General features: G+C 41.2%; 2 protein-coding genes across 3 annotated transcripts in view; one reads left to right on the top strand and one right to left on the bottom strand.

The window, feature by feature from the left end:
• The window catches only part of LOC137408452 (intermembrane lipid transfer protein VPS13C-like), a 56,395-nt gene extending 54,528 nt beyond the window's left edge, over positions 1–1,867 (top strand). For both annotated transcript variants that reach the window (XM_068094986.1, XM_068094987.1), the window contains one exon: positions 1,730–1,867. In XM_068094986.1, coding sequence (XP_067951087.1) covers positions 1,730–1,846 — 117 coding nt within the window. In that variant the 3' untranslated portion in view covers positions 1,847–1,867. The remainder of the gene's footprint in view (positions 1–1,729) is intronic.
• LOC137408454 (uncharacterized) lies at positions 1,847–19,657 on the bottom strand. Its single transcript, XM_068094992.1, has 11 exons — positions 19,518–19,657; positions 10,829–11,041; positions 10,247–10,381; positions 8,432–8,680; positions 7,721–7,941; positions 6,280–6,469; positions 5,374–5,522; positions 4,549–4,676; positions 3,820–4,034; positions 3,066–3,288; positions 1,847–2,923 (listed from the first exon to the last, which is right to left on the bottom strand). The coding sequence occupies exons 1-11, from the start codon at positions 19,548–19,550 to the stop codon at positions 2,742–2,744; spliced, it is 1,938 nt and encodes a 645-aa protein (XP_067951093.1). The 5' UTR covers positions 19,551–19,657; the 3' UTR covers positions 1,847–2,741.
• Between the last annotated feature and the right edge of the window lie 746 nt (positions 19,658–20,403).

Consider the following 20,403-nt stretch of genomic DNA (forward strand, 5'->3'; position numbering starts at 1 on the left):
TCATAGTCTATTTTATTTCATTTCATAGGGCTACTTACTGGTCTAACGCAAATCTGTATCTTTAGCAGGCAACTGGAATTCGTCTAACTTAATTCGTGTAAAATCAAATGAAGAGTTCGACTATTTTCAGTTAGATGTGTATGAGTCTGGTAGAATGTCACCTTTATCTCATGATAAACACAAACCGCTGAAAGAATCTCTGCGAACTAAAATGCTGAATCGGTGGTGACTACGTCTTCTGATTACGCAGAATTGTTCCGCAGGTGTTGCAACTCCATGATTCTTCAAAAATCTGCAGTTTTTACTGCTATCTCATGTATACATCTTCACTTTACATCCTTAACATGTTATTGATGATAACACCATTTGAACGTCCTTAACATGTTACTGATGATAAGACCATTTGAACGTCCTTAACATGTTACTGATGATAAGACCATTTGAACGTCCTTAACATGTTACTGATGATAAGACCATTTGAACGTCCTTAACATGTTACTGATGATAACACCATTTGAACGTCCTTAACATGTTACTGATGATAACACCATTTGAACGTCCTTAACATGTTACTGATGATAACACCATTTGAACGTCCTTAACATGTTACTGATGATAACACCATTTGAACGTCCTTAACATGTTACTGATGATAACACCATTTGCACATTTTTAACATGTTACTGATGATAACACCATTTGCACGTCCTTAAAGGTTGACTTGCAACAAAATTCACATTACAGTTATTTGATATCAAAAGATTCACCATGTCTTACTCTGTTGTGTTGTAGGAGCCAAATATGTGGAAATGTGATTAAAAGCTCTTAAAAGCTCAAAAACGAAAAGCCACCGTAGATTGGAATCTCTTTATTTCGATAACGTAGCCCTGAAATTTGGTTATTGTCTTGTCACGTGATGTTCTCACCTGAATTGAAAGGCCAATGAAAAGCTCAATATAAAACTTATCGTAGCACTAGCTTATGACAAACACTTCGGGTTTTACCGAAGACCCCGTATCAAATATAGATGCTCGCTACTTTACAGTTTTGTTTCGGTTTGGTCTAATCGGCAAGTCGTAATCTGATCATGTGACCCAATACTTAGCAAATAATTTCTGCAGCACTTTCCGATTATCACAAGTGACCAACAGGCTCGTCATGATTATCAGACAATAATATGTACTCCAAGCTAAGGCTAAAAAATTAAACGAATTTTTACGGTAAGTTATAGGATATCACTGCTAAAAGTGACAGCATTACGATGACGATAAAACAGACGCGTAAGAACAATAGACATGGTTTTATTGAATGCGTGAAGTATATTTGTGAAAATATTTCGACGAATAAAGTTGCATGAAAGTGTAAACAGAAACCATCTCTCACAACTACGTCACATTTGAGCCGTTTTGGAAAGAGAATCCAAACTACGGCGGTCTCGTGTGGCTGCGATTTTCTGTTCATTTTTGAGCTTTTAAGAGCTTGTAATCACCTTTCCGCATATTTTGCACCTACAACACAACAGTAAGACATGGTGAATCTTTTCATATCAAATAACGGTAATGTGAATTTTGTTGCAAGTCAACCTTTAACATATTACTCATGATAACACCATTTGCACGTCCTTAACACGTTACTCATGATAACACCATTTGCACATCCTTAACATGTTACTCATGATAACACCATTTGCACGTCCTTAATATGTTACTCATGATAACACCATTTGCAGGGAGAACGAAAGACGTTAGAGTCGGATGACCATGAAACTTTAGAGTGGTTCTTCAGGAGACTCAAGTCACTCCGGAGCTACAGCAAGGCAACTTATAAGACAAGCCCTGAGCAATAGTATGGTATATAGGCTGTCGTATGCAATGACCTTCACCTCCCTCCTTTACCTACTAGTTGGATTAGGTGTAGAGAATGGCACGCTGTACAGACACCTGTATTGGCAGGCTGGCTGGAGAAGCACCTGCATTGAGTGCCAGTCTAAAGAGTACCTGCATGAGTAGTGCCCCAGGTCACCATCACTGCTATAGCATTAAGTGCTCCAAAATCAATGGTCATTATTTTTTTACTAAACTTTTTCTGTTTATATTACCCTTATTTACTGTCAATGCAAGCTTAGCTGCCAGTTTCACTCGTGCGTGCGTGCAGTTCTACTCGTGCATACCTGCAGTTTTATAAATATTTTACATTTTACTTTTACTACTAGGGAAGAGTTAATATTTCCACTTACCCCTTTCGCTGAGAACAATGCTCACACATAACCAATGTTTTCATCTGAATCCTTGTGAAGACATTTAAACTAGAAAAACAGATTTTACCCGTTATAGATTTTACTCTCTCTACTGACTCGATGCATGTATCAATTTCTTTATTGTATTTCTGGACCAAACATTTGCTGATATTATAACTATTTTATTCATATTTGTTTATAGCATTGCTATTATTTGATTTTAACAAATGACCATTATCTATTCATATAAAACAACATACCACATACCAACAATAAAAGCAGCTGGGCAGAATTATTTCCTTGGAAATATCTATATCAGCTTCCAGAATATCACAGTGTACATTTATAAAATAGAGAGTTTCGAGCAGAGTTTAGTAATCGGAAATAGTGAAAGTATTGTCTCTCAGTATCCCTCAAGGATGGGATGTTCACGATGAAATATGCACTCAACGAGGCAGGTTTGTAATAAACAAAGAGATGTGGTTGTTGTCTAACTCCGCTAGGGCTATCGTATGCTTCTCTGGGAGCCTGCCCTGCTAGCCATTCTACTCGTAGGCTGGTCTAGGGAACGCAGGCTAGTTATAGAGCCAGGATGAGAGCCTGTGCTATGCATCCTGCTAACTTTGTCAGCAGTGGAGAGGACGGGAAGGTGAGACAAGTCATCAGAAGACTGCATCATCTGTAGAGCTGTAAGATATACCGGCGAACATGAATGTAAAATGAGCAAAAACAGAGAGTAGCGGTCAGACAAAGTGATTAGAACAAGCAGTAAATATAACATTCAGCTATGATTGGTTAATGTATCGAGACATTCTAGGAAACATCTCACCGGAGTCAGCCATATTCCAAGCCTCTCTGTCGGCAGCATTATGCTTGATCTGTAGCAGTACCTGGTCAAGGTGAAGCTCGAGGGCTTGTATTCGAAGGTCAGTCTGGCTTGATGTGTGCTGAATAATCTTGACGATAACCTTCTGAAGGGTCGGGTTAGTGCTCTTAGCAAAGAGCATTAGAGATTCAGACAAGGACTGTTCCAGTACCAGTCTCTCACAGCTCTGCAACCAGATGGTAGTCTAAACTTCTGCTGAACACAGTATGTCCATGTTGCCATGGTAACCTAGAATGCTAATCAGAACCTATGCTATATGTAAATCCTGTGCGACGAGTCTAATATTTACTATAATAAGAGCCATGTTCATCGTCCTTCCGAAGCTGCGCTAAGAATGTTAGGAAAAACGATTATCCCACCCAGGGATTGAACCCGAATATTTGGATCTGAAGCCAAGCTTGCTACCACTGCGTCACTCAACTACTTATCCACATCTAAGAATAATTGTGCACGCAGCTATTACAGATGATGATCTCTCACAGCACACAGGACTGCCTGGGTACTTCTAATTAAAAGAACTACTGCAAGGCTCAGAGGCTAAGACACAATGAGCCAATTTACTATCAAGCTTCGAGCGGAGAGAGTAGAGGACAACCGAGACAACAGTTTTAAGCTCTCTAGTGCGGACAGCTAGTAACCTAGCAAGGGTTACCAGCTACTAGTAGAAGGGTTATCCAAAGGGACAGTAAAGTTGTACCTCTCTCTGCTCAGCATAATAGAGCAGGAGCTTGGCGGCAACGGTCTGTCTACGAGGGTCGACCGTCTGGTGAGCAACTTCAAGGAGCACTGAAATTAGATCCTCCTGGGCACGGAGCATCTCTGGACTTTCGATAGCCAGAAGTTCTAGACTCTGAAGAGCGAGGCCTTGTGTATCCTCATCATCCACTTGGCACAGATGAATGAGAGCTTGGGCTAGAAAATACATCATGCAGCCTTGCCTGAGCCACAATGAGTTTTTTTTTACAGAGACTAACTTGTTCATAAGGCCACATAGTCATATGGTTACCATGCCATATAATCACAGACAGTCTACTTATAGTCATATGGTTACAATGCCATATAATCACAGACAGTCTACTTATAGTCATATGGTCACAGGGTCATATCATCACAGCCAGTCTGCTTATAGTCATATGGTCACAGGGTCATATCATCACAGCCAGTCTGCGTATAGTCATATGGTTACAATGCCGTATAATCACAGACAGTCTACTTGTAGTCATATGGTCACAAGGTCGTATAATCACAGACAGTCTACTTTTGGCATCTAAAATAATGCATAGTTTGAGAATATAAAGACAAAATAGATAAAAACTAAAGCTAATCCAGACACTAAAGATATTGGAGAGGAACTAGAGGTTATGGATTAGAAGTGTGAGTGAATGTATGATGCAGTTTTCAGTGAAATTCTCAATTTGAGGCCCACCAGGAGTGTTCATGCTCGCCATCTGGTCACAGATCTCCTTGTTGAAGAGAAGCTCTAGAAAAACACCAGCAAGAGTTCGTTGAGAGCTTAAGTTCTTGTGGTAGGCTACTTTTGATAGGTCCTCCAACCTGTAAACAGCGAATCGTTATACCTATTATTTTTAAACAAATAAAATCAGTTATAAATGAAAGATGTTTTCTCAGTGCGATTGAAGAGAGAGAGAGGTACCATCATGCAGGTAAGTATGCAGATGAGCATAAATAAGTACATAGATGAACAATAGTAGTCCTTTCTGATACATTAACTTTGCATGTAGAGGTCTATAGTGATACCAAACTTGTTTCAGATGCGAAGCGACTGCTCATTGACAACTGTATATATTAGCAAGTTATCTTGTAGACACATTCATAGATGTCTGCATATATTAACGAGCCAGTTTTATATGTGTTACAGCAGTCTGTGGCACATATAGTGAGCCTATTCATCTGTCAGCCATATATTAATCCAGTGACATGTTATGAAAATGAAAAGAACTAACTGTATGTATCTGTATGTATATAATACAAATGTAACTGTATGTATGTAACTGTATGGGAAACACCCTCATGCGTACTGTAAAGGGAAACTCTTAACGCATACTGTATGAGAAATTCCATGACAAGAGCCATTGCCATAACGGTGTGCTTAGATTGCCACTAAAGTGTCATCAAAATGTTAAGGTGTTAAAGTGTTCAACAAGTAACACTTTTGATGACAACCAAATAAAGTTTTGCTGCTCAGAGGTCTGAATACTTTAAAATGCGCCAGCAAACATGATCTACCTACCCTCTGTCAGCTATGACAGCATGCTTGTTCTGCTCGCTGTCTTGTACAACATAGGATATAGCAGTCATGGCCTCCTGCACACACCTCTCTCCGCGAGAATGAAGCAGGGCGGTCAGATGCTTCACTCCACCTATTTCCACAAACTTGTCCTGCATAAAAGGAATATGAATTTCTGTCAGCGGTAACAAAGTGTATTGAAATATGTCATAACTTATTTCATTCTAAGCCTCAGGTGTATATAAAGGTCATGTACTTTTATGCAATGAAATGGTTTTGTATTGTAAGTCTTCACTTGCTATAGCAACAGTAAATAGCTATCGCAAGCAAAGAGCTATTTACTTTGTTATATTTTTGATAACAATGCAACCAAACCACTTGCTAGGTTATTTGTTTCAAGCATCAATAGCAACTAGCAACGGCAAAATTCAACTAGCAATAACAAGTAGCATCTAGTGATGGCCAAGTTCAACTAGCAATAGCAAACTGCAACTAGCAACAGCAACTAGCAAATAGCAATGTTAAATAGAAGATACTCCTGTCTAGAGGTATGTAGTCTTACAACATATGACTCATGTAGATTTACAACCTATGACTTGTGTAGATTTACAATCTATGACTCATGTAGATTTACAATCTATGACTCATGTAGAGTTACAATCTATGACTCCTGTAGACTTACAACCTATGACTCATGTAGACTTACAACCTATGACTCATGTATACTTACAACCTATGACTCATGTAGATTTACAATCTATGACTCATGTATACTTACAACCTATGACTCATGTATACTTACAATCTATGACTCATGTAGAGTTACAAACTATGACTCATGTAGAGTTACAAACTATGACTCATGCAGAGTTTTGATGAGACAAGCCATGATAAGAGGAAGTAACAGACCTGTATTTGTGGTACAGTAAGAAGTTCAGCCAGTGACTCTGCTGCATACTCTTGAGTGCTCAGATCTTGGCTGAGTCCCAAAGATATCAGTGTGTCAAGGCCTCCTTCAGCCACTATGAGAAACTTGTTGTCATCCGAGGTAGCTGCCATCGCTGCCAGCTCAAACGCTGCCATTCTCTTTTCTTTGACACTACAAACATTACGTGGCTGATGCAATTACACCTGCGAATAAACGCAACTTCCTGGATTTGGCCCATAGGTGTTATGCCTGCCAGGATAAATGGTAAAACCGGCGAAACAAATGTTCCATAAATATTCTACTAGGAACAGTCAAGAGAACACAAATCTTAGCCATGCATATTCCATTATGAGCTCACCACAACTTGAATCTCATACCATCCTTGAGCCACACATTCAGTCGGAGGCAATTAATACATTCGTAGCTAATAATTGGGCTAAAGTGACAAGCGCCCTACTAAAGTGTACATGAGCAGTAACAAGGTCTGTCGACATATAAGACCAGTCACTGTGTGTTGACTGAATGTTAATCAACATAGCTCCAAAAGAGTTCTCTGCAGCCACCTTTCATTATGTCACATAATTGTTCTGTCTCATTTTTTATATCGATTGTTTCTAGTCTTTCTTTTGTAAAGCAAGACTTCAAATATCAATGATTTTTTAGACGATATGTTGAAATGTCGTGTGTACATGTATGTTTACTTGGAGTTATAGCTGTAGAACTATAGACTGTCACATGTATTGTGTTCTAATTTTAGGCTAGCTAACTCTGGTTATCTAGAATACTGTAACATTAGGTGTATAGTAGTACTAGTAGACTGTAATATTAGATATATAGTAGTAGTACTAGTAGACTGTAATAATTGTTAGATATATAGTAGTAGTACTAGTAGACTATAATATTAGATATACAGTAGTAGTGCTAGTAGACTGTAATATTACATATATAGTAGTAGTACTAGTAGAGTGTAATATTAGATATATAGTAGTAGTACTAGTAGAGTGTAATATTAGATATACAGTAGTAGTACTAGTAGACTAATATTACATATATAGTAGTAGTACTAGGAGACAATAATATTAGATATATAATAGTACTACTATATAGTATAGTACTATATAGTGTAGTACTATATATAGTATGGCCATTCACTCCCATGTGTACCACATAAACATGCTTATGCAGAATGAGCCCCAGTAATAAAATAATTCTCTTACTTGAAGATATATTAGTAACTCTATGAGTAACTTTATGGCTGGCATATGTACAAAACTACTAGACTAGCCATCAGTTTATCAATTAATCTACAAATGCTTTGCTGTGGGTGGTTACCAAATAAACCATCAGGTCCCCAGTTTAGTCAAACACGGTATGTGCTGAACTGTCAGAGAGCCAATTAAATAGCAGATATGCATACTTTACCTAGTACTTTTCGCTGACTCTAGTATCTTCTGCAAGTCTCTCATCTGAACAAGAAGTTTTTCTATATAATCTCCTGGCTGGAAACGAAAGTTGGCCACCATAACAAGTAGCAAAATGGCTGTTGCGAAAAAGAAAATGGCGTGAAGTCCAAGGAAGACAGCGGTGTAGACATTGTGATGGGAGCATTCGTCAACAAACACCTGGTCAGGGCAGCCATGTTTCTAAAACAGCCAGAACAAATTGAGAGCCACTTTTGAAATAGAGAAGTTTTTATTAGGTGACACACAGCTAATGATTGTTCTAGCACTGTTGGTAGGAGTTGTCCATACATGATCTCCCACTGGTGAACTGTTTAACCATCTCTTACTATGTTTTATCTCCTCCATCTTCTAAACGATGTTTTTTCAGCAAATAATGTGAGCATCAATAACGAGGGCAAGTCCATGGATATAGGTACATAATGTGAACATTAATAACTAGGGCAAGTCTATGGCTATAGGTACATAATGTGAACATTGATAACAAGGGCAAGTCTATGGATATAGGTACATAATGTGAACATTGATAACTAGGGCAAGTCTATGGATATAGGTACATAATGTGAGCATCGATAATGAGGGCAAGTCTATGGAAATAGGTACATAATGTAAACATTGATAGCTAGGGCAATTCACAACCTTCTGCTAAACGTAACAGAATCGAGCGACTCACCACAATAGAAATGGACTTGATGACCAGCAGCACGACTGACACTCCTCCGATGACCGTGATTAGCACTGCAAACAACCAGCAGTAAACTTTGGGAGTCAGTGCGTAGTTTCCTGTGAATCCACTGGTGCGTGAGAAGCGGGGAGCATAGTGTGAGCAGATGAGGTAGAATGGAAGGAGGTAAAAGGCTATGTACCAGTAGCTGCTCACTGCTCCGCACATAACTCCAAGAAAGTGCACAGAAAGAAGGCCCTGCAGAACATACTGTGACTTCAATCTATGCTTCTAAAATTACTACTGGTTTGTAAGTCCTGGCCTAGTACTGGTTTGCAAGTCTTGGCCTACTACTGGTTTGTAAGCCCTGGCCTACTACTGGTTTGTGAGTCCTGACCTACTACTGGTTTGTGAGTCCTGACCTACTACTGGTTTGTAACTCCTGGCTTACTACTGGTTTGTAAGTCCTGGCCTACTACTGGTTTGTGAGTCCCGACCTACTACTGGTTTGTGAGTCCTGACCTACTACTGGTTTGTAACTCCTGGCCTACTACTGGTTTGTAAGTCCTGGCCTACTACTGGTTTGTAATTCCTGACCTACTACTGGTTTGTAAGTCCTGACCTACTACTGGTTTGTAATTCCTGACCTACTACTGGTTTGTAACTCCTGGCCTACTACTGGTTTGTAAGTCCTGGCCTACTACTGGTTTGTAATTCCTGACCTACTACTGGTTTGTAAGTCCTGACCTACTACTGGTTTGTAATTCCTGACCTACTACTGGTTTGTAACTCCTGGCCTACTACTGGTTTGTAAGTCCTGGCCTACTACTGGTTTGTAATTCCTGACCTACTACTGGTTTGTAAGTCCTGACCTACTACTGGTTTGTAATTCCTGACCTACTACTGGTTTGTAACTCCTGGCCTACTACTGGTTTGTAAGTCCTGGCCTACTACTGGTTTGTAATTCCTGACCTACTACTGGTTTGTAACTCCTGGCCTACTACTGGTTTGTAAGTCCTGGCCTACTACTGGTTTGTAATTCCTGACCTACTACTGGTTTGTAACTCCTGACCTACTACTGATTTGTAACTCCTGACCTACTACTGGTTTGTAAGTCTCAACCTACTACTGGTTTGTGAGTCCTGGCCTACTACTGGTTTGTGAGTCCTGACCTACTACTGGTTTGCACATGGCAATGCTACTAGTATGTATGACACACAGATTCCATGCAACGGTCACGCATAATCAAACTGCTACCTGTTAAAAAAGGGTATTGCGCTGTAGCCTGAGAGGTCCTGGTAGTCAAGTGACAATTCTAAGGCTAGAGATGTGGACAGTGAGATTTAAACCCAAAACCTACTTTCCTACACTTCCAGTGTACTCTTTACTAGTTGAGTGTTTTACTGCATACTAAAACCTTTGTCAGCTGTAGCTAACAAATTACACAGCAAAATGTTAACTATGAGAGGCTCAACACAAAAATATTTTTAAAGCATATCAACCTCAAAGAACAACCATAAAACACATTTAGTCCTGGTTTGTGAGATCTCAAACATGCAGTACGAACAGGCTGATTTTGTAAATAAAAATAGTTGGCCAGGCAGTCAAAAGCAGATAACTTCTGCACTCACTACTGAACAAGTACCTTTTCTTTAGCTTAAGAGTTTGAAAGCAAGCTGCCTGTCTACGGTACATAGAGCACCCTCACTATATCTAACAAATACAGTTAACGCCATATTTCAGAAATAACACTGAAGTGCTAATAGTCATGAGTATGGTAAAGCTAAGAACACATGCTATGGGACAGAAGGTTTAGAGACGTACGTGGTAAAAGGAAACCATGAACTGTCGTCTATCTAGAGTTGCAACCTCTTTATATAGTGCTGACCGTACGCTGCCAAGTGCTCCGCTGTCTTCATCATCCATTCCCTCAGCCAATGATTTTACATCCAAGAGTGACTGCAATTTAATCACATTCCCCTATCAACCGACAGCGATTACTTTGATAAGATAAAAGTGAAAAATGTTTTATGATATGTAGAGTACAAGTTGACAGAAAAATTTAGTCATAATAATGCTTATGTCCATGAATGATACAAATTAAAGTGAGTTGTCAGCCCCTTCCTTCATCATTTAAACTGGGTTTACGTCCCCTAGAGATCAGTTATAAGAACCCTATGTGAGTCTCTAGCACCTCTGAACTCCATACAGGTCTGATACTTTTATACATCTCCAGGCTCAGGTTCTATCATACCCTGTGGGGCCCTCCTAGCTTTGTAGTCATTCCCAGTCTGCCAATCAATACTTTACCACACTCCTCTAAATACTATTAACCAAAGTCGGCAGCATCTATGATTTGTTTGTAATGCTGCCAGTTTTGTAATAGAGATGCTTTAAAATACGTACATCGTTGTCAGCAGACATGGGAATCATTTTGAGCACAGCATTGTCCACGATTCCATAGTCTTCAAGAGTAAGGCTGTCTTTTAAATATTGACCATTGAATCTCAGTCTAAATTGATGGTCTTCCCGTCCGAACTCGTAGAGCACATGCAATAGCTGCGCTCTTACTCTTGCTATAGTGTGCTTTGGTTTAGCTGTTAGAACAAAGGTCTTGTGCTGCAAAAGATGTGGCAATTACACTAAAAAAAGGATCTTTAGGGTGAATCATAACTAAATATAGGCAATGGCAGTAGGAAAAAAGGATGAATGAAGTGCTGTTCCACATGCACTAACAGGAATGGAGTAAAAAACTTGCGGATTTTAAGTACATGTACTCAGAATCAAATCGGAAAGCACCAGCAAAGATTTGATGAAATGAAAAAAATAGAGAGATACTCAAAGTCGCAGTGGTTGAACTAAATAGAAACTATAAGGGTGTTGCCCAATAGGAGACTGTCAGCAAGAGTGAAGGGAACAACCTGCTTAATAGGAGACTGCCGGAGAAGATGAAAGAAGCAATCTGCCCAATAAGGGACTGCCAGCAAAAGCAAATTGTGCAATCCATGCAATAGGAAACAGCCAACTATGATGAAGGGAACAATTCAGGGATTCCAGCAGACCTTTGTCATAGTAATGAAAGACCAGTTTGTGATACTTATAAAGCATTGTCCTTGTAAGAAATAAAAAGTATATCAGCTACAAACAACTATAAAATAATAAATTACACAGAGGTGGATCCTGCAACTGTTGTGGAGATTTTGGTGATAAATTGTTGCACATCATCAATTTCCATTTTTAACTTCAAGAGACGAGCGATGTTGTGCTCTGTCTTACTACTTAAAGAGACAAGCGATGTTGTGCTCTGCGTTACTACTTTAAGGGATGAGCGATGTTGTGCTTTGTGTTACTATTTTAAGAGACGAGCGATGTTGTGCTCTGTGTTACTACTTTAAGAGACGAGCGATGTTGTGCTCTGTCTTACTGTTATCATTTATTTTTGTTTGTTCAATTTCCAATTGTTTCTTTAATCACGGCTAGTTACTTCTGATAAAATAAAACTCCAGAGATTCAGCATTAATGGGATGTCGAGCTGATTACAATCGCATTACAGAAATGGAAACTTTAAATTCTGTTGAATGAAAATGCATTCACAGTGGCGTTAGTATAATTAGAGCTAGCAGCCATAAATGTACTTATATTATACACTTGTAAAACATCGCATTAAATAAATATATAACAAGAACACTTCTACATAATCTGACATCATTGTCGGCAATCCAATTTACTTTCCTTACTGTACAAACAATGAAAAATAATATATGAGTAATTAAAAAAGATCCTTATATTGTTCAGGGTAATTAAATAAACATTCTAACAAGTTATCACTACAAACAAAGAAGTCAAAAGTCGACATGAAACATTCCTCACATCCAGTTTATTTCAAAGATCACTTATCTCTGATTATTAAGCTCATACTGATGAGGCAATCAACGCCACAATGGGGTCATGCCCCAAATCGGCAGGCAACATGACCATCAGTAATACTTCCAGGCAGCTACTGAGTCGACCATGCTACAAAGAGGCAGAGCCAATTAAGAAGCAAAAGAAAGGAGAAAGCACTGGATAAGATGATTGCTCTGAGGCAAAAACACTTCCTGATCATAGAGGGCCTTAGCTGCCAAAAGGGCAGCCCGCCTTCAAGGGTCTGGGAAGTACTTTCGTCAGGGTTGGCAACAGAATGGCCACTAGATGCTCTCGAAGCGTGAACTGAAGTACAGACCATCTGGCTGAGGTAATGGAAAGGAAGATGTTGGTGCCCCTAACAACAGTTCATCAATTTAAGTCACCTCAGTACTTTGAACCGAGAGATGTAGTAAGTAGCAGAAGTAGCAGTAGAAGTAGCAGTAGAAGTAGCAGAAGAAAATGGCTGATCGGAAGCGGCCAGCCTATTCCAATTGCAAAAAGCTCTCAGAAAGGAGGCAAAGAACTGTGATCAAGCCGACCAAGTAGAAGCCATATTTGACATGTTATGAGCTTGGTTTGGTTTCTCTTCGAGGCAGGTTTGGTGTGAACTGAACACCCTGAGAAGAGCCATTGCCACTACCCTCCAAAAACATGTTTGTCAAGTGGAATGAGTCTGAGTGAGTCTGAGAGGACTTGCCAGCACCTTGCAGAGCAGACATGGCCAAAGAGCTATTTTGCAGCAATGTAGATCACTCGAGCCTACAACGTCACTTCTTGGCAGTAATGATATTCACATTGCCTGACGTAGTTCGAGCTAAAACAGAATTTATTCAGTTCAAGCCTCAGAGATGCCAATCAAAAGCCGTCAGGTTTGTGAATGAGGTACAAATCAAAAGGACTGATGTATTGCAGGACCAGACTGTCAGCCAGCTGGCATTACTCAAATAGTAACTGATGAAGTTGTTTCGGCAGCTACAGCAGTAGAAGGATCAGCCTAAAGAAACCATGGGGAAAAACCCTGCAATGCTGGAGATGCGAAAGCCATGGAACCATCCGCAAAGACTGCCTCAGTCGGAAGCCGCAAAGCTCTGAACCAATCCCAGGCTGGCAAAAGACATTCTGACTCGCTGGTCAGAGGCACCTTGACAAGAGAGACTCTAGCCCCAAAAAAGCCTGAAGAGTAATGGAGAGATGAGATGAAAGTTTTCCCTTGCCGCACCATACAAGATGGTGGTGAAACAGACTCCAGCTATAGCTCTCTGAAATCCTTACAAAGCCCTAGAGGAGCTAGAGCCAAAATACCTAGAAAATAGCACAAACTTGGAAACATGTTCTAAGCCAAATCAGACCACACCAGGGAGTGTTGCCAGGAGTATGTCCAAAAAACAGCCTGAAGGGCTCCAGCCAGTGGACTGTCGGAAGCTTGCTTTAAAAGCAACAGGGCCTAAGTGCCTTATGCTCCATTATAGATTGAGCTAACACACCATGAGCTTGTTCCAGCTGCGTTCCTTCGAGGTCACTCTCAAAACCAAGTCCAAAGGATCCTGGCCTGTGCATACACGAAAGTCCGCCTTGAAAGCAGCAGTGCCGACTTGCCTAACGCCCCTTTTCGAACTCATAAGACACTTCAGAAAGCTGCCTCGGTAGATTCAGGAGTGTCCAGCCCCAGAAATCTCGCCTCATGAGACAAGAGTGTTACGGAACCAATCAGGGAACAGGCTCTAAATCGGTCCAACTCTACAAGCTACTTCCTCCCTGGAAAGTTAGAAGGGTGGCCCATCCAGCTCTTGATTGACACACGATGTACCACAAACTTGTTGACTAAATATGTGTGCGACAAGCTCCCTCAAAATGAGAGGAGCTTAATTAAGGAGAGTTGAAAGTCACGATGTCATGGCTGATGGGACCCGGCTGCCACTTGACGAAGTCATACATCTGCCCATCCAGCTTCGGGATGTAAAAACCAAGGAGGTCTTAATGAAGCCACATCAGCTTTTCACGACAGAAAGACACTATCCTATGAATGCCCTTTTTTGTTGGTGCAGAAATGCGCTAAAAAGTTTCAGCAGCCCGTGGTTTCCATCGACAGCCGGCCCTTGATCTATACAGATAGATACGGGTGGCTGCTATTCAACAAAGTGCAAATAGTGGGGGATATGGTGGTGTCAACCCAGACAGAAATGGCCATTGAGTCACTACACATTGAGTCACTACACGGAACTACTGCCCATTGGGGTTGAGAGAGGGTTCTGGACAGGGCCGAAAGAAAGCGTAGTCATGCAGTGCATGATATTCACAAACCAACCTCTATATATTTGAGTTAGCAGTACAGTCGGCACATACACGGGAGTGAAGTGGGTGCTTTGGAAGTGGAAAAAAAGAAGAAAGGTGTTTTGTCACCCATCAAGTGGGTGACAAAACACCTTTCTCCCTCTAAGGTATCGCATTTCATAGTTCGGAAATGCTGGAGGCAGGGGTGCCAGCCCACCTGGAGGCTTGTCCCGGAGCAAAGCCAAGACTAACCATACAACTGGCAAGAATGTTCAAGCGCTATCAGATTATGTTCAGCGCCGGTGACAGAAACGTGGGATGGACTTCTGAGACGGAGCACTTCATTCCGCTGAAGGATGGGACATGGCCCAATCAGCAGCCTCTGTATAGACTCAAACCAAAGAATGAAACTGAGGCAGAGCGACAAATCCAGGACCTACTCAGCAAAGAACTCATCGAGCCAGCTGGGAGTTCTTGAAGCTTCCTGTTGATGTTAGTCCAGAAGAATAGAAAATTGCATTTCTGTGTCAATAATTGCTAGATGAATGCAGCCACCGAGTAAAACTCCTACCCCTTCTCCAAATTGGCGGCAACTTCAATGTTCTCTATAGCAGCAGATCTTTTAGCAAACTGGACCTGGTCAGTGGCTACAGACAAGAGCCTCTGGACACCAATGTACAGAAGTCGAAATTTACTAGTCACTCCGGCCTGTGGAAGTGAATGGTCCTGCCACTCGGACTCATCTTTGTAGCAGCCACCTTCCAAAGGCTGATGGAGTGCGTATGACGTGGCTTCCATTAGAAGACACTGTAGCTCTATCTGAACAACATTTTCATCATCATCCCTGACTTTGACATGCACCTACACCAGTTGGCAGAGGTGTTCCAGCGACTGAAAGAGCCCAGACTGAAGCTGAAATTGTTCAAGTGAAAGCTACCTCAGTCACTGGTGTGTTACTTGGGCCATGTAATTATCACGGAAGGATTAACTACTGACCCTGAGAAAACAAGGGCCATTAAGAATGGCTGACCCTCAGGGGCTTTTGGGAGCCGCAAGGCTTCCTGAGCACAGTAGGATACTACCATCAGTATATTTCAAGCTTTACTACCACAAGAGGGCCTATGCACCGACTGACTAGGAAAGGAGACAAGTAGACATGTGGCGAGGAAGAACCGACAGCCTTCAAGCACCTGAAAAAGCTTCTGTGCTCCGCACCTGTGCTGGGCTATCCCAATCCATGTCAGCCATACATTCTGGACATGAATGCCAGCGACTGCGGAATGGGTAGTGAAGGCCTTCCAGCCCTACCTATATGAAAGGCAGCTCTTTCTCCACACCAATCATGCCGCTCTTCAATGGCTGTGTAGGAGGAAAGAATCCTCCAATCAAGTAGCCAGGTAGCTAGAGATTCTAGCCAAATTTCAGCACACTCTGAAACAGTTCCACGCAAGTTTCAATGAGCTCAGCTGACAGACCTGTGAGGACTGCCAGCAATGCGAGCTCATCGAGCTGAAGAATGGTGGATCAACTTGGAAGGAGCTCGCCATGGAAAGCCAGACCTTGTCAAATAGATTTGAAACAAGTTTGATTTGAAATATCGCTTGGCAACAGGTTTGCTTGCTTGACCAGTTGGAGTTTTATTCACCACTCGCGGAGGTTCAGCCGATGCATGAATATGCAGTAGAAACACTCAAAAAACTGGAAAAAGTACACATGGAGCTCAAAAAGAAAGAATTGGTCATCCGGCCTGAGGATTGAGAGGGCTCATGTCAAGAGTCTCTCCCCATTCCACGCAGCAAGAAACTGGGTTTGGCTGCTGAATAAAGGAAGAGAAAGGGGAGACAACCCTAAGCTCAGAGCGAAGTTTGTCATTAAAGCTTAAAGCATTAAAGTTAGGTTATTAAAGCCTGGCCTAACCATTCTTGCCTGATTGAGCGTCAAGAGCAAGCTTCAGGGGAAAGTGAGAGCCAGCTCAAATTGTTCCATGCTTGCCCAGAAGAGCTGGAATGAGAAACAGCTATGATTGTGCTTTGCAGAGACCCTAATATATGTGTATATTTAAACGAGGGCCAGAACCATAAAGAACAGAAAACAAGTCTGAGAAAAACTGGACGCCGAGCTAGATTTGGCGAAGCCGAGCTAGAGTTGGCCAAGTCAAAAGCCGAAATTACAAACAACCCAGAGTTCGCCAAAGAACACAAAGCTCGACTGAAGGAATTTCAAAAGCAATTAGAGAGATAACAGGCCAATACTCCGGAGAAATTAGCCAGGCCTTAATGCCAACAGCACGTGGTGTCATTTTGTATAACCCTTGGCCAGCTCGAACCACTCAACAGTCGGACTAGTATAGAGAATGAGCCTGGCTATCGGCAGTGGCGACCAATCTTGATCGACCCTCACATTGGGATCCAAAGGTAAAAAAGGCGCCAATCTCAAGAGCTTAGTAGGCCAGGGCCAATTGCATTCGCAAACCACAAATAGCAAGTACTATCCTAGAGACAAACAGCTCAGTGTGTAGATCTGTATCCACATCGAACAATATTTTACATTCATGAAAAAACTGTAGACTCTATCGCATATATTTTAAGCCATAGAGCTCTGGTAAAGCCATGAAGGCAGAGAAGGAAGCATGCTTACCAGGCCTTTTAGACTCAGACAAGGATTCCGTATCCGTGTCTAAGAGAGAATGGGTACACCAGACTCGGATGAGACAGTGGGGCTTGCCAGCATGGAAGAAGGGGAGTGTCTTGACCAGGCTGCCTCAATGTGTGACTCTGTTTTAAATAGAGAGACTTGTATCGAGTCACGCCTGGTTTGCGCTCTACCTTCTATCGATCAGTTGCAAACAGCCCGCAGAGTATCTTTTAAAAAGATGCCGAGCAGCCAGCTGAGTGATTTTTGAGCTGGGTAAGTTAGCCAACTCGACATTCTCAAACAACTCGATTGGGCGGAGTAAGTCAGGCAAGCCGAGTTTTCCAAACCGACTCAAAATTCTTGCCCAAATGAGACTGAGACGACTAAGGAACTAGCCATAACCTGGTTTCAACAATCACAAGTACCGCTTAAAAAGCTGCTTGCCAAACTGGAAAAGAAAAACATCATCTAGACAAAGTTTCACTATTAGTGACGCTACCTAGATGAAGGTGGTCAAGGTCATAAGCGAGCTGGGCACTTGCGGACTGTGTGGCATCACTACCAGCATCTAGAGGAGTAGACAGCACGTATTACAGCACGTATTACAGCACTTCGCCATCTACCTGTGTTCCTGCCGCTAACAACATGTCTCCCGTGGCCAGGCGATGTCACACCAGAGGGCATACAAAAGTGGCAAGTGTGGTAGTGCTAGCTACCTAGTTGCGAAGCCAAGAGGCCTGCCTTCCTACAGAAAAAAGGATAGCTGGCCTCCCCTTTTGGGTGGTCAGCAGTGCACCCATACACTGATCATGTACCCTTACACTGTCATGTACTCCTACACTGACTTTGGCCCACTAGCCTCTCAAGCCCCGCCAGCCTCCCAAGCCCAGCCAGCTTCCCAAGCGTGCCAGCCGACCCAAATAATAAATCAAGTCGCCGGAGCTGAAGCCGACTCAGCGATTCGTGGCTGTCTCTCTCAGCTGAGCCAGTCTGAATCAGCCAAGCCACAAGCCTGTTTGCCAGGATGAAAAGATGTACTGAGAAGCCAAATAGCAGTTCATCTGCCCAGCCCAGGTAACGAGCCAAGGAGCCCCCAACTCAAACTGAGTCATGTTCAGAGCGACTAGCTAGATTGCTAGGAGGCCCTACAGCCGACGAACCCCTCTATCCTTGGCAGGAAGAGAGAGCACGCCAACTGTTAGATGACAGTCACCCCTAGCAAGATATAACTCTCAGGACCACCAATTTGATATTAGCTTGAAAGCTCAACGGGGGAAGACCATGCATTTGCGAAGGCTGAAGTCCAACACCTGGAGTAGGCGCGTGACAGCACCGGCTCTGGTCACAGTTGTTTTTTTTTCTAACGCTGAGTAGACATCCTTCAGGGCCTCCACTGGGAAAAGTGTGGCAGAAGATCGCAGAGGCCAGAGTCAGCTGCCATGCCGAATCCGAGGAGGCAAACGACGCCATGACCGGTCCGAGCCCGGCGTCGGCGTGACCGCTAGTAATACCTCTGACAATATAGCGAAAGTATATACCGCTATAGTATATATATAGTGTGATATAAACCCCTACATATATATAGTGTAATACTAGCAGTAATACAGCCGGCCTTCAGTTGGCTGCCACATCAACTATGCTGCTGAGGGGCAGAGCCAACTAACAAGCCGGAGTATAAAAGGAGTGACAGGAGTGACTGAGCTGACGAAGACTAGAGCACCTGGAAGTCTCATCTTATGCAGTAGAATTTGTATGCTAATTTGTAATAACTAAGAATAACAACCAATAATAATAAATATTTGTGAAATATATGCATTTGTTGCCTTGCACTCAAGTATTTGTTTCCTTGTGGAGCAAGTAGAGGAACTCAATCAAGTCCTTTACACTGCTGCAATCATTTAACTAATGTAATTGTTGTGCTCAAAATTACTGTAGTATTTTGTGTGATGCCAACTATACAAAAAGCATGAATCAAGAGCGCAATCAAATATTGCTGGTGTCAATACAGTTTGCAATGATAGTTTGTCCATGAATAACTCAGACTCTAGATACATGGAGTCAGAAAGTCCCATACCTTTTAAAAGCTGCGTAAAGCCCTCTAGCATCTTTTTGAACCTTTCAAAATTCTTGAATCCCCAATATTGTAACAGAGTTGAGAGACGTCTAGTAAAGCATAGGTCCAAGTAGGAGTATTCAGTTATATCACATATTCTTAATGATTATCAAATAATATTATGAAAAACAAAAACAACTGAAACCTTTTAAATTGACTAAAAATACTTACGGGAAAAGATTTGCTGGAAGCGTATATAAGCATTATTTAATTTTCAGAAGGAGAGTAAGCTTCAACACCAACTTAACCTTTATTGATTACCACAATAAAGATTGCTCATATATGTAACCTCATGTTTAAGGCGTCTTGCACCAAGAGGATGTAGCCAGTAGTGAGTGTAAATAGATGCACCCAATAGTTTGTATTTCAAAATTCGTGCTGTATAATTTAGTAGTTTTTGTAAAATTAAGTAAAATTTTGTATTTTTAATATAAAAAACTTAAACATTTAATTATAAAAAATACTTTTGATTTAAGTTTTTAATTTAAGAATGTTGTTGGGTACGTTTGTGCTAAGCAGTTCGTCGTCGAAGCGATAACAATATGGCGTTCGATGCAATAGCGATCGTCAACGCGCTATAGTTCATGTCTGATTGACGATTTCATTCGTTTAACTTTCTGAAGATTTTATTGAAATTAAAGCAAATAGAATTGTTTGTACAATGTCATATAAGTTTTTTCTGTGTGTAGTGTGTTATATTTTCAGAGTTATGACGAAATGTGAAATAATTAGACAGTTGACTTTCCATTGAAGTTGGCTAATGCAATACTAGGCTAATCAACGAAAAGTTGAGCTTAGCAAAGCGATTACATTGCACAATAAAGAATACGTTTAGCTATTGTTTTACTACATTAAGTGTAATTTATTGTAAATCTGACTTACACATTTTCCTTATAATTTACTTTTTGGGTGATCGCTTAATAGTTCTTAAAACATCTAGATTTCAAATTAGTACTTTTATGAGTGTACGTTTACCAATAAATGTAAACTTTATTCAAAACAAATAACAAAAGTTTCTGGTTTTTTCAAAGTCGTTTTTGTTATTTTTACTCCTAGT

This window comes from Watersipora subatra, chromosome 11, assembly GCF_963576615.1.
Source record: "Watersipora subatra chromosome 11, tzWatSuba1.1, whole genome shotgun sequence".
NCBI classification, from domain to species: Eukaryota; Metazoa; Bryozoa; class Gymnolaemata; order Cheilostomatida; family Watersiporidae; genus Watersipora; species Watersipora subatra.

Excerpts from the sequence above, each read along its gene's own strand:
- LOC137408454 (XM_068094992.1), bottom strand. The coding sequence starts at position 19,550 with ATGCTTATATACGCTTCCAGCAAATCTTTTCCC. Across the intron at positions 7,942-8,431 it reads TCAAGTCCATTTCTATTGTG|AAACATGGCTGCCCTGACCA; the intron begins GTGAGTCGCTCG and ends TGGCTGTTTTAG. Across the intron at positions 6,470-7,720 it reads GAGTCAGCGAAAAGTACTAG|TGTCAAAGAAAAGAGAATGG; the intron begins GTAAAGTATGCA and ends TAATGTTTGTAG.